A 13,877-nucleotide genomic window follows, 5' to 3' on the forward strand; every position below is an offset into this window, starting at 1 on the left:
CTCAGTTTGAAGCCTGAAAGGTCATAGTCTCAATGATCGAATTGAAATTCTTCTTGGCAGTTAAACTTGTGGCCAACATAGTGAAAAAATATACAAATGCCTGCCTCAGGAGCTGGAAAAACAAATTCAACTGTGCTTCCCCACCTCACCATCTCAGAGAGAATTTTTAAACAAATAATAATAATTTCTGCAGATTTCTGGTCTAGAAACTACCACTATACTTTCACTGATACTCTCACTTTTTACCTCTAGATGCAAAATGTATTTTAAAAGTAAACTCAAGTGACCTGTCAAAAGTTGAGATGAACAGGAAAGTAAGCTAGATATCAGTGAATCTGGGTTTTATTGTTGTGTTGTAAGAATCATGACCCTGTTAGCTTTAGGACTTAGGCAATAGTGAGGTCATCTGAAGCAAAAATATTAAGAAAATAAGGGAGTTCCCTGGTGATCTAGTGGTTAGGACTCTGAGTTTCCACTGCTGGGGGCCTGGCTTCAACTCCTGGTCAGGGAACTAAGTTCCTACAAGCCGCACGCACAGCCGGAGGAAAAAAAAAAAAAAGAAAGAAAGAAAGAAAAGAAAAAGAAAGGAAATAAATAATAATGTTTTTACTCAAAATTCACACATTTTCTCCTGAAAATGGGCTTTCAACTATGGTCACTATGAATCATCAGCAAATTTATATTCTTACATAAATCTTCCTCTCTTGCATGCTAGCCAGTACACACACAGTGCAGAACACAAGAATCTCACCCAACCGGTCTCAAGTTCATTATCAGTGTACGTGTTGTTTTCCAGGAAAGGAAAGGGCACAATTTTAGAACTTTCCTATCTTTGTTAATCTGCAGTAGGTTAAAAATCAAATACAGGGAGTTGCAGAAGATTATAATTTTTGTAAAAGAAGGAGTTATATTGGGCTTTCTCCAACTGGAAAACTGCCCCCTTTGGGCAAAGTGAACCCCCTGTGCTGAAAGCCAGCTGTTCTCAGGGAAGTCACTGAGTCTGCCAGCTAGCCAAGAGAGAACTCTCTGGGCCCTGGGTCTTCTCTCCTGCATCCAGGTTAGCCTTCTGGCTTATGCTCACATAAGCACTTATTAGGTAAGTCACACAGGCTGCATATTAAGAATATGCTTTATGCACACACAAATCGCCTGGAGGATTTATTTTGTATTCAGGATTAGCCATCAACTCTAGAGTCTTTTATTTTTTATGTCACAGCATCTTTAAAGGGAATTTCTGTTACTTTGATACTTGGCATTGCTGCAGCCTTGGGGAACTCTCTTGTCCTGGTTAAAGATTTGGCAACTTGTAGAGTTTACAGCAGCATGTGGGGAACCTGATGTCTTTCTTCCCAGTGGTTAATTTTTTAAGGAGAAAGAAAAGAGTAATAGGTCAACATAACCAGCGTTTTGCATTTGGAATGAAGGTGGGACGTCTCTAAGGGGCTCCAGACTACAGATGGCAATGATGAGATTTCAGAAAAGGAAAGTCATGAAAGGGTCAACTACGTCAAGCCATTTAGAGTGTTCCTCCCGGGTGTCACTAGCTGAAGTTCCTCTTGGTGCCTGTGTTGCATGTCAGCTCTTATTGAAATTATGCAATATCCATTCTAGACCCAGCACTTTCTCTGGGGTGTCTCTGGTGCCATAGCTAGGGTTCTCATGCCAAACTTCTCTAGAGTACACCCCTTTTCCATTCATAGTGCACAGAGGCAATACTTCCATGGGATTTACTATTTTAAAAATCGACATTTGGAGATAGAGCTTCCTACTTCCAGTGATGCTGCAAACTCAGATGGGTAGCTATAGTAACAGCATAAGAAATCATCTACTCAAGGTCACTTGTTAGGACGTGGCTATCATAAAAGGGATAACTTTGCCACAACTACAGTGAAAAGTCAACCAAAGCCTGTGTGGGGAACAAAACCAGCACAAAATACAGAGATGCAGATCCTCCAGCGGCCAAACTTTGTCAGATCCCGTGAGGCCAAAAAAGCACGGGGATGGGGCTGCACCCGCCTTGGCGTGCTGGGGACGGTGTGGGGGAGGGAAAGAGGTAAAAGGTTGGCCAACTAGTGACCCATGCGACCTTAGGCGGGTAATTCTGGGCCTCCGTCTGCCCATCTCAAAAATGGGGATGCTCACACCTGCTCCATTTATTTCCCTTATTTATTGTGAGGAGGTACAACGGAAAACGGACGCACGCGTGCTCGTTAACCCGAGTTAAGGCCACTCAACCTTACCATTGTGTTGAACAACCGCCGCGGCGCTGGGCGCAAGCTGCAGAGCGCGACAAGACCCGCCCACTTTTTACGCAGCTACGGAATCGGAAAGCCAGGCGCCTCTGCCTGGGTCCGCTTTTCCTCTTCTCCTTCCAGGCAATTAGGGCAGAGGTAAGAATCCGGGCCTTCTCCCAGGAACTGCGGCTCCCCTGGAACCCCTAAAGCTGCCTCTAAGCTACTCTTCCCCTCCGGGTGCCTTCCCGCCTCGGAGCAGAGCTGAGGACGGCTAGAGGCCCCGCACGCTACGCAGGTGCGATCAATACTTCCCGCGGGCTTCCGGGCGCGGGCCCGTGCGCGCAGCCTCTCCAAAGCCGCAGCGCCGCCCCACTCGCCGCCGCCTCGGTGTTGACATCATTAGACCAAATCTGGAGAGCAAAATAAATGCTCTGTTCGCCTTACAGCCAAACAGATGTTTACAATTCAAATGAAAGAAATACAAATGGCAGGGATTTTTCTTCTCCCCTTCTTCATCTCCAGTGATCGCTCGTTTTTTTCTGACACATTAAAAAATGTGTAAGTGATTACAGGAGTTTCCTGTCCCTGTTTGTTCTGCGGCTGCATTTCTGTGAGGTGCGCGTGTAAACGGGGTAGGGTAGGAGCATTCTCGGCTGCTTTCTCTCTAGCCTCTCGCCCTTCTCAGTCCCAATTACCCACCCCTCGCCCCACGTAATCCCCTCCCTCCACGCAAAGCAGATGTTAATTGTAATCAAACAGTAAAGGGATAAGGGGCCTAACTGCAATCAAATAGGCCTCGGATGCCGCATCCTCAGCTAGTTGCACTGTTTGGGGGAAGGATAGGTCGTTACAGGTATTACTGGGTTACCAAGTCTGAATGCGCTTATCCAGGTCGAGATTCCACGCAGAACAAAAGAAAGGGAGGTCTGCACGGAGAGACCTTCTGGTTTAAGGTAGTGGTCGGTGTGTAACGTGTGTGCAGAGAGTGCTTTGGCTTTTGGTGATGTCCAAAGCAATAAAGAAATTAGAGAGACATCAGTAGGCTATGGAAAAGTAGCTCCCCTGCCCCTAAAATAGATTTCCAACAAACCATGCCTCTAGATCCTTCGGTACATGAATTTTATACTTCATATAAAGGAGACTGAATTCTGCATCTGCAGCATCTGTGTTTGGGCACTAAGACGGCAGGCGAAGCCCCAGGTGTATTTCTGACAGTATTTTCACAGTGAATGAGCCACAGTGATGAGTTTTGGTGATTTAAGTAAACAGAGATTCCAGGGGCTCTGACAAAAGAAAAGGAATAGGGCTTCTCACTCCCCGCCCCCCTTTAATCTTACTCCTTTCAGGAGCTGCTGAAAGAGTCAAAGTCTCTCTCTAACTCCAGTTCCAAAGCCCAGGGCCCTCGCGAAACCCGAAAATACAAAGGAAATCTCATCCTTCTGCTCAAGCCGCCTGTGGGCAGCCGTGAAGGCTGCAGACGGGAAGAGTGGTCGGGTCCATCCACCCGGTTAATGGCAGACTGGGCGACTGATGGTAAGCCCCCTTTCACGGAAGCTTTTTTTTTTTTTAAATTAAATCAGATCTGACAGTGTTTGCACCGCAGCGTAAATGCCTCCGCTGGTGTGCCAGTCACCTCTAAGCGATCTGACGCACTCCAGCTCTCTTAAAACGTGCAGAGTTCAGATCATATTAATTCCCCCAAAATGTTTTGATTCAAAGTAGTTTGTATTTTGTGTAGCCACGGGCAATCCAGTAAGCGCTCCTTCCTTCCCGTGGCCGGGTCCGCTCCCTCTCCGCGTGGCCCAGAGGCTATGGCGGTATTTAAGCTTCTGAAATTAGCCTGGGGCTGCAAGGCAGAGTGATCACAAAGCGAAACAAGGGCGCTTCCCCTCTTCACTTTTTTCTTTTTTTTTTCTTCCTTTTTTTTTTTTTTTTTTGAGTTTGCCATCCCGATTTCACAAAAAAAAAGACCAGGGCCAAAATGTCCCTTTCCACCCAAATATGAAAAAGCTGGGTCTTCTCATCTCATCTCCATCCTCTTCTGAAAGCCATGGGCCAACTGAACCCCTACTCCTGCATTTCCAATCTGAATCCTCTCACTATTAGTTTCATCATCATCATCGTCGTCGTCATCAACATTGTTGTCCTACTATTAAATTCTCAGAGCGAGAAATGAAAGGGATGAGCATCTGACAAAGGGGAAGGGGCCATAAGGGAGCCTCGGAAGATTCAAGGGGAAAAGAAGAGTGGGTTTTCCTTTCTTTTTCTTCTTCTTCTCCTTTTTTTTTTTTTAATGATTAAAAACACAGACGACTCCTGTAAATAGAAGCCTCATTTCTTCAAGAGATGCCTTTTGAAACCCAGTATCTGAATATTCAACGAAGGCAAAGCTCCACTCTGTACGTACAACATTAATATGATCTCTGCAGAATTTGCTACTCAGAAATATTAACATATCAAAGCCAGTGCCGGAGGCGAGAGAAGCTATCGATACGCGAGCACAGGGTAAAGTAAAGATTATTGGTTCTGATGGTTGGAGTGGCGGAGCTGCGGGCAAAATCGCGCACACCATTAACAGAGAGTGAGCGCTCGGGGAGCTGCACCTCCGACGCGGTGGCAAATATTTTATCTAGGTGGTAATTACCTCGCCGCTGACCCTCTTCCGCGTTCTTTGGCTATAGGGCTTCATTATAGGCAAAGACAGTGTAACTGCCACTGACCAGAGTGAGTCAGGGAAATGATATTTTGTTCTTTGCAAACAGAAGTGGCCAAATTTAAAGAACTGAGACACACACCTCCCCCCGACAAGCACACGTACCACACTGCAAACAGGACAGCCTCTCCCTGATGAATTCGTGTAGGGCATTTAGGGCACTGTCCTTTTTTCTAAAAGAGCATCCAGGGGTCTTGAGAAGTGAAATCTATTTTTTTCCTCCCACAGTAAATTCTGGAAATCATTAGAAATGTAAGTTCATCCGAGAGCTCAGCAGGAGAGGAAAAATGGCAAAAAGTTTTGCTTTTCAAGAAATCATGTTTCATATGGTAAGTCACCTGTAAAGCATGGATTAGAAGAGAAACAGACTTTTCCATCTGAGCTATTGCACAATATGGCGACATAGCAGAGCGCTTGAGTTAAAGCCCTCCCGATTTTTGATGAACAAAGGTGACTCGAGCTATTGATGTTAGAATCCTGTGTGCTACCAGTGACAATAGAGAGAAGGGACTTCCTTAGCGTTTCTTCAAAAACGGGGAGTCCTGAGATGAAAGAGCTGGGCAGGCGGCAGGACAAACATCACCTTTTAATGCAAGACTTCCTTGCTATCCATTTGCAAATTGTCCTGAACATTGATCCTTTCAGAGTAAACAGACACACAGAGACACACACCCTGGTCTCCGAGGCTCAACTAAATTAATTGGCCTTTCTCTAAGACACGTGGAAATGGAATAAACTCAGCAGCTAAATTCTGAATGCCTTTGCATGGAGGGGGGAAGGATTAGGCTTTAGTCAAACAATACAGTCGTAAACCCCAAGTTACCTCCCCTCTCTCCTTGGAGCCACGCCGTTCTTCTAAAAGATCAATGTTTGGTTTAAAATAAATTCGGCTCCTATTTTTAGGTGAATGACACCGAATTCTACAAGAGCAATCAAACGTTACCTAAGGAAGCCCATTTCCATGGCCCTGAGAGGACAGGCACGCAGTTTCCATCTTGTAGTGACTGGAGAGCTTTGGCCTTTCCTGGGCGGGTGGTGAGGGCTATCCCCTAAATCTCTTAACGAAAATTCAACGGATTGCACAGCCGCCTCCCTTCCAGCTCTCCGCCTCGGCCTCATAATTCTCATCCCTTGCCAGCTATTGTACGATCGGATGTAATTGCCAAGCATTTGAGAAGGTGATGTTGGAGCCACTGCGGAACTGAACGCAAAAACGCAGTAGCGCGAGCCGGGCTCTGGGAGGAGACAGCTCCGGGCTCTAATTAGTGGCGCTGTCCTTCAGCACCACCGACATCTCCGGGAGCCCTGAGTACTTGGCCTCACCTTTAGTGTGAGCACCCCAACGGACCCGGATCAGCACGTCACCTGGTCCCTCTTTCACTGTGTATTTTAATCCCTCTCTCCAATAATATGTATATTTTATTTCAATTTTCACTAGTCTGGGCCTATTTCATGTCATTTCAAAATGGCTGAGTATTGGCCTGTCTGACAAGCTTAATACGGCTCATTTTTTAAAATCTCTGTGGAGCAACAGTAGTAGTTTAAAAAATAATAATTTTCAAATCGCCATGGGGTGAAACAAAAGATTTAAATAGCCATTTAATGGAAGTTCCAAATATCCACTCTGACAATAGTTAGTTTCCCAAAGGAAAACTCTGTTTTCTTCCCACCTCAATTTAAACGGAGTTTCACATTGGACATTGGGTTGTAAAACCTGCAGTTTAAACATGGAATAATCCGTTGCTTCCTATAGATGCATTTTTTTCTTTGGAAAAACACTGGAGTCTTTTAACAAGCTTTGAAAGGGGTGGAGAGGGACTGAAGGACATTTATTTGGTGCCATCAGAAATGACTCAGTTTTTAGTGGTTCGGTTACTAGAGACAACTGCGGCCCTGGAGCTGGAATTAGTCCTAGTGAATAGGCCACATCTTATTAATTCGTATGAAGTTGGGGTAACAGCTGGTCCGCCTTGCCTCGTGTGCTCCTCGGGTTACTCAGCTTGCTAGGAAAATAAGCTTCAGAGGCTCTGGGTACAGTGAAGTGGGGAAGCCAGCAAAATTGGCACTGCCTTGAGGCCCTTAAAATGTCATAGTTCAAAACCTTTTGTCAAAATGGAATATTTGAGATGCAGCTCCCATCAGCGTCTGAGCCAAAATCAACAGCTCTCCACTCTTGCCTACCCCCCACCTTCCAATTCCATGGGTAACTCTGGATTCAGATGTTTCCCTCAACAGATGGGAACAAGAAAGCTTTATCCGGTACAGTTAACACCACCTCCTCCTCTCACCCTCCCTTAAAGAAAGAAATGTTCTGGACACTTAGAAAAATGAGGGCAGCTACAATATTGGTGTTTCATTAGCCTTCCCTGAAGCCCAATGAATTTAACCTCTCAAAGCCTCAAGCTAACATCATTACCTCAAACACCCAGGCTGTGGCTGGCACATTTAGGGGTAAAAGAGACCAGAAATTCTGCTCGAGGATGTGGTGATGGGAAAAGGGAGTGTGAGAAGGATTTTTTCCCTTTTTTTTTTTTTGCCTCTAACTTTGGTTCTGTCACTGCTCCATTGAGGAAGAGCAAATCTCTTCTATCACAGCCTTTTGGACACAGGCTGGTTCAAGCCTCAGTAGAGGAAGGGAAACTTTTTAATGTGGGTATGCCTGTGTGGGACAAGAGTAATTGACCAAGAGTCATTGTTTCCTCTATCATCAGATGGGGATCTGATGTTTAAAAGCATCACTGGACTTTGAAGGCAAAGTAACAGATGAGAGAAGAATGTTTAGTTTTAATATGTTGTTACTTACCTCTTCTTATCACTCCACCTTGGCCATTGAGAACGAGCCCACACTGGGCTTCCACAGAGCCCTTAATAAAAGAAAAAGAAAGAAAATCACTCATATAGATACTAATAGATACATTAGTTAAGTCTTTCAACCTGTCCCACCCCGAACCCCATCTCCCCATAACCCCAAAGTAGACATTTAAATGCAACCACTGAGCTGAAGCAAGTTTGGAAGCACACACAATTTTAAGGGGAAAAAGTGTCAGAAAAACCACAATCTAAAAGTTGTATAAATTTTAAGGTATGCGTTTTACAGCACCATACAATATTACACTTCAAAGCACAGGAGTGCCTTTTATCTTGGCATAAGAGAATGAGAAACGCTTTGAGTCTCCATCAAGGCACACAGCATATATATAGACAGTTTCCACGGCATTTTCTGCGTGGAGCAAATGACACCAGAAGCGTCAAGTCTGGCACTGTGGGTTTCTTGGGAGCTCATAGGAGCTATTTCAAGTGCAGGATTCAGGAGATCTTAGGAGGGTTCTGTTTTACCCCAGATGTAGGAGCATCCTATCATGCTACCCAAAGTGTGTCTTATGGAGGAAACACCTTCAGTGTCACTCACTGTAGACCTTCAGCCTCCTAATGGATTGAGGGATCATTTGAGCTGGGAAGGAGGAAAAGGTCTGCTGATTTTTGATTAAGAAAAATAAAAATTTCTCTCTCTCTGTCTTCTTTCTTTTTTCTGAGTCGAAATGTGTTAAAGGCTCATTTTCCTTTACAAACAAACGAGGTATTGGACTTGAAAGAGGCCTTGAAGGGTGTTAACCTACCCAACAGCCCGTGAAGAGTTAAGTAAATGCGGAGAGAGTCGGTGCATAATAAAAACCCACTTTACAAAACAACCTTTACAGCCCTGGCTCCCTTTCGCTTCCCCATTTTCACCATATTGAGGCAGGCCTGTAAGACCCCCCTTTTCAACCTACTCACGAGTTCTTTCTTATTTTAACTGTTCTGCCTTAAAGTGATTATCAAATCAATATGAAAAAAAAAAGTTGGAGACTGAGCATAAATTAAAGCGGTGATGGGAAAAGGTGTGACAGTTTCCTTTGTTGGCCATAGCAAATCTTTTTAGGGGACTCAAAGATGGAACTGAAGCCACAAGACTGTTTGCATCTGTTAGGCAGACTTAGACCGCCCTCCAAACCATTGGACTTTCACTTAAAATTCTGTGCAGGGAAAAGTATATTTACATTTGTTGCATTTGAAATGAGGCATATGCTGATGAATGTTTTAAAAAGGAAGAAATAAAAGGAGAGAGACGGGTTTCTCCCACACATCCCCTCCCCATTTCTCTTTTTAAAAGTAGCTATGACTTTTTTTCTTTTTCATTCTGACAACTAAGTCCAGGAGGGGTGGAAGAAAATAACTTGCCAAACTTACAACTTGCTTCTATATCTGTATCAAAAATGTATATACACCCTTCTGTAGATATAGATGCATAAATATATACCATTCTCCTCTATTTCTTCTAGTGTCTTGGAGTGTTTCTCTCATGATGAATTTTCCCTCACTATGAGCAAAAAATGGCAAAAAGGAGGTTAAGAATGTTAAAAGACATAGGATGAAAGTAAAGTTTTCAAAATGTCTGAAATGGAAAAGGTAGAGGCCAGAAGTTCTCCAAGGAAGTGAATCACTTTCCCTCCCTGTCTGTGGCGCACCGTTAAGATGTTTATTTTCTTAGAGGAAATGAATCTTTGTCTCTTCACTTAACAAACTTTTCCCCCTCATAAGTAAAACATGTTGTTTGGTCGGATGACATTGCATAAATGACCAGTTGAATGGCACTAAGTCGAAAATTGGATAAACTACGGTGTTCTTTTGCACGGGATTCGCTCTTTGTCTCGTGCTTGCAAATGTTCTAATCCCCTCTTTTGAAAAATGCCCGGCTTTGTGCCTAGCACAGGAAAAAAATTTGTACAGATACAAAAAAATCAGCGGCAGACGTGGCTATTAAAAGGAGTAAATAGGTTTTAGTTGAGCTAAGCATTGAATGGCAGATTTTTTTCCTCTTGAGACATAAGGAGATCCTTGTGAAAAATGTAAAAATGCCCTGAGCGTATAAAATTATTTCGTGAATGTAAATGTAGAAAGCAAGGTTTATGGAGCCAAACCTTTTCTCTCGTGCGCGGATTTTGTGGCTTGGGCTCTTTGTTGGGACCGTAAGGGCTTTCGCTTTAATTTTTAAATAATCCCTTGCTCAGAGGTAAGTGAGGGGGAAAGATTTTCTGTGCGCAACGAGGGATCTCTTATGTCTCCGACTCGTGCTCTTCCAGTATCTCTCCTTTCATTGTGGGGACCTTGGAGAAAGTGGCCACCTTCGTGTGGACTCGCAGGCAGAGCTGTACTTTCAGCCAAAAGAATGCACAAACTCGTGTCTTCTGGGTTCTGTTTGGGACATGTGTGGACTTATTTGTTTGAAATGTGGCTGTGACAGTATGTCTGCATAATCATATATTCTATTGATGGCAAACAATGTGCAAAAATACATTAAGAGAGAAAGTAGGAGAGATCATTTGATTGAGTCATGGCCTTCACCATATCTGAATTCCTTCCTTCCTTCCTTCCTTCCTTCCTTCCTTCCTTCCTTCCTCTCTTTCTCCCTTTATTACTTTCTCCCTCGCTCCCTCCCTACCTTTTCTCCTTTCTTCCTCCCTTCCTATTCATTTTCTCTCCCCCTCTCTCTTCCCTTGTTTCCTTTCCTTCTTTCTAAGGAGTTGCATCTTTGTAAAAATTAATGGCTTGGAGAGTGAAAACAAAGTTGTGACTCGTTCAGCCAGGTGACGGGATTGGGTGCTCCTCGGGCAGCGAGAATCAGGCTCAAGCCCACACCCCGGCCAATTGCATTGTGCAGAGCCTTTCATTGGGGTAAATTTTTGAGGCTTACATTTGCGATTCTTTACTGTCCACAACGATCTAGGATATTTGGTGAAATTTTAGCTGGCGCTCAGGGTCCCCCAAATGTTCTGAGAACAAACCAGCCCCCCCAATTCATAGTACGCGCCCCACAAGCTCAGTCTGGGACAAATGCCTGGGACACGCGGGTAGACGCAGCAAAGCTCCGAGACTGAGGGTACGATTGGTCATCAACTCATCGGGTCTTACGCTGAGTCCAGTTGGCTCAACCCCAGCCTACGTGATCTCCCCCACCCCATGCCTCAGGGACAGAAATGTGGATTCACAAAAGACCTCAGTGCAGAACGCCGGAAAGTGGGGGGGCCCGCAGCTAGCTGGACTCCCGAGCGTCCAGGTGGAATGCCTGCTCCAATGAGAGGGACAGAGTGGCACACGCCTCCTTTAATTGTTTTGATAACTTTCCCTAAGTGGTGTGTATGTGTGCGTGTGTGTGAGTGAGTGTGTGGTGTGTGTGTGAGAGAGAGAGAGAGAGAGAGAGAGAGAGAGAGGTGGCGCGGGGAGACGGCTTACAGTCGGATTATTAACGGCGCGGGAGGGGGAGGGAGAGGAGGGGAGGGCGCAAATTCGCCGCATGCTTATTTACCTGCAAGTCGTCGGCTCCCGCGGCGGCCAGCCCCAGGCTGGGCCCTGGCAGGAGTCTTTGATCTGGGTGCATTCCATACTGAGAGCCATGGCTCATGAGGGACAGGTCATGGCGGCGGTAGGCATCGAGACAGCCCAGCTCCCGCCTCTGCTCGTCCAGGCAGGACGACTTGAGCGCCCGCGCATTGTGCAGGTTAATAAAGTCGGTGGGCTCCCCGTGGTGGATCTGCTGGTAGTACTGTTGCGAGTGGTGGAGCGAGTTCAGAGAGTAGGCGTCGGGAGTGACGGCCGGGTGGCTGTGCTGAAACTCGTAATGGAAGGACTGGTGGTGGAGCGGGGTGTACTGGTGGTTAGTGGAGAAGTAGGGGGACGCAAACTCGGTGCCGGTGGTGGAGTAAGTTAGAGGGGAAGAGGAGGAATAGGCGACAGTGGAATTGGCTACGGACTCCAGACAGCCAAGCTGCATCAAACGGTAGCTGTTTGATCCGTCGTGACGTATCTGGAAGGAAGAGGGGGAAAAGGGAGAGCAGAAAAACTTGAGGTTTGTCATTTTGCAACCGAGGCGCGGCTGTCCCGGAGCCGGGAGCTTTTCTCCGGCTCTCCGAGGGGCGCGAGCGCGCAGGGCTCGTGCCGAGCCGCAGCCGGGCTGCGCGCCTTCGCCGGGGAGCCTGTGCGAGCAGGCGGACTGGGGGTGGGCGGCCTCGTCCTCACAGTCGAGAGCTCGGAAAAATATCCCCCACCCTATATAGGTGCGGGTGACACACACACGCGCGCGCGCGCACACACACACACACACACACACACACACACGCACAGCCCCTGCCCAACTTGCACAGGGAGCCGGACCCGGGAGCCAGATTTGCCACTGACTCCGGGGCTGCGGGCAGCAGAACGAGAGCGTCCACAGGCGCAGCGCCTCGCCACTCCAACCCGCTGCCAACGACGAGATGCCGCGGCTGTGCACGCTGGGATGTTCTGCCAGAGCTGCTCAAAATCTTTTATCTATATATTAAAAAAAAATCCAGTCTGTGCAAATCGCCCAACTTGCTCATTTTCTTAACCATTTGGGGCAGGGAATCCGACTCCCCCCTTTCTGCTTTAGTCTCCTAGAATAAGCCCATTCCAAAAGGGGTGCGTGTTCCCCACCCCCTTGTCCACCTACCGCCCCCCACCCCATCAATCTCTTTGCCTTTCTGAGTATCTTTTTCCCATCTCTATCTCTCTTCTCACCCCCTCCTCCCTTTCTTTATTATTAGGATTATGTTTTTCCCCTCATTATGCCAAATGTTTCTTAACGTGGCAGAGAGTTGCCCTTCCTGGCGACAGATGTCATAACGAACTTTCTCCCTTTTCCTTCCTTAACTTCCCCCGAAAGCCAGATTATAATTAAACGTAACGGTCCGATATAAATTAGAGACAGGGGAAGCTGCCACCGCCGCCGCCACGCCGCCGCCGCCACACACACGCGCGCTCAAAAAAAAAAAAAAAGTAATAATACCTCGGCATCGTGGACTAGTCCCGGAAAGGTAGTTGACATGTTGGGTTTCTCCGAAAGCTTACGATGCAATTTCCCCCTCCAAAAAAAGAATCGGGAAAAAAATCCAAACTTCTTGTATTTTCCAATTTTTTTTAAGGAAAAAAAATGTTCTATAGATAGAGATCTAAATTGTAATGGCTTTGCCCAGATCAGATAGCTCCTTGCCTCGTACCCACTTAAAAACCTGTAGGAACAAAATTTTCCCTCTGCACAAAAGCAGCTCCCTGGAACAGATTTTGTACTTGCTGAGTATTTCTTTGGCTGATGTCGTAGGTCCCTTGGTAATATAGAAGTTTTGAAAATTAAGCATCAGCACTGAGAACTGGGCGGACAATAGGCAGAAGAGATTTATCCCAGGAGACAAGGAATAAATATTGTATCTTCGCCTAATAAGGAACTGGAGGTTCTTTCAACATTTTTATCCATTTTTTCCAACCTTTATCATGCTTTTCTATACCGACTGAGGTGGGGACTCATCTCTGCAGAGAGCATTTGCACACATTTTATTGTGAAGATAAAGATCTAGCCCCGATGTGTGTATATTAGAGATAGAAATATATATTAATTAAAACTTCCTTTTACACAAGTAAGTGTTCATGCCTATTGGTTCCACTCCCTGGATGCTGAAAGCTGCTTTTTCCAACGAGTACCCAAATCAATTTCACCCAGACTTGGGGGTATCTGCCTTTGACCAAGTGGGAACAATACTCCTCTTTCCATATTTACATGAATTTGGGTTCTTTTCCCTTTTTTGAAAGGCAACACCTGGCAGTAGCTTACACTTTCAGCAGCTTTAAAACAAATAACCATGATGGACAGTCCCAAGTTTCCATCATAAAGAAAGTGTAACTGGCCATATATTTAAGAAAAATATAAGAGAATAAAGACTTGTGACAAGAGTCTACATTTAGGTGAAACGTTGTCTTCCACTCCTCAACCCAACCTATTTTCCCCCTCTTTTTGTGTTTTACTACTTCTTTTTCGAAAAGACTGCTGGATGTTGTGTGGACCATTTAGCAGGGGCACCAGGTATTTTGAATACCGCTACCCC

At 45.7% G+C, this 13,877-nt stretch overlaps 1 protein-coding gene across 1 annotated transcript in view; it reads right to left on the reverse strand.

Moving 5' to 3' along the window:
• Positions 1–12,826, reverse strand: part of TFAP2D (transcription factor AP-2 delta) — a 55,573-nt gene extending 42,747 nt beyond the window's left edge. The window contains exons 1-3 of the mRNA XM_067755822.1: positions 12,788–12,826; positions 11,291–11,788; positions 7,751–7,811 (exon numbers count right to left, since the gene is read on the reverse strand). Of these exons, the coding sequence (XP_067611923.1) occupies positions 7,751–7,811; positions 11,291–11,788; positions 12,788–12,826 (598 nt within the window). The remainder of the gene's footprint in view (positions 1–7,750; positions 7,812–11,290; positions 11,789–12,787) is intronic.
• Between the last annotated feature and the right edge of the window lie 1,051 nt (positions 12,827–13,877).

This window comes from Pseudorca crassidens, chromosome 10 (genome assembly GCF_039906515.1).
Source record: "Pseudorca crassidens isolate mPseCra1 chromosome 10, mPseCra1.hap1, whole genome shotgun sequence".
NCBI classification, from domain to species: Eukaryota; Metazoa; Chordata; class Mammalia; order Artiodactyla; family Delphinidae; genus Pseudorca; species Pseudorca crassidens.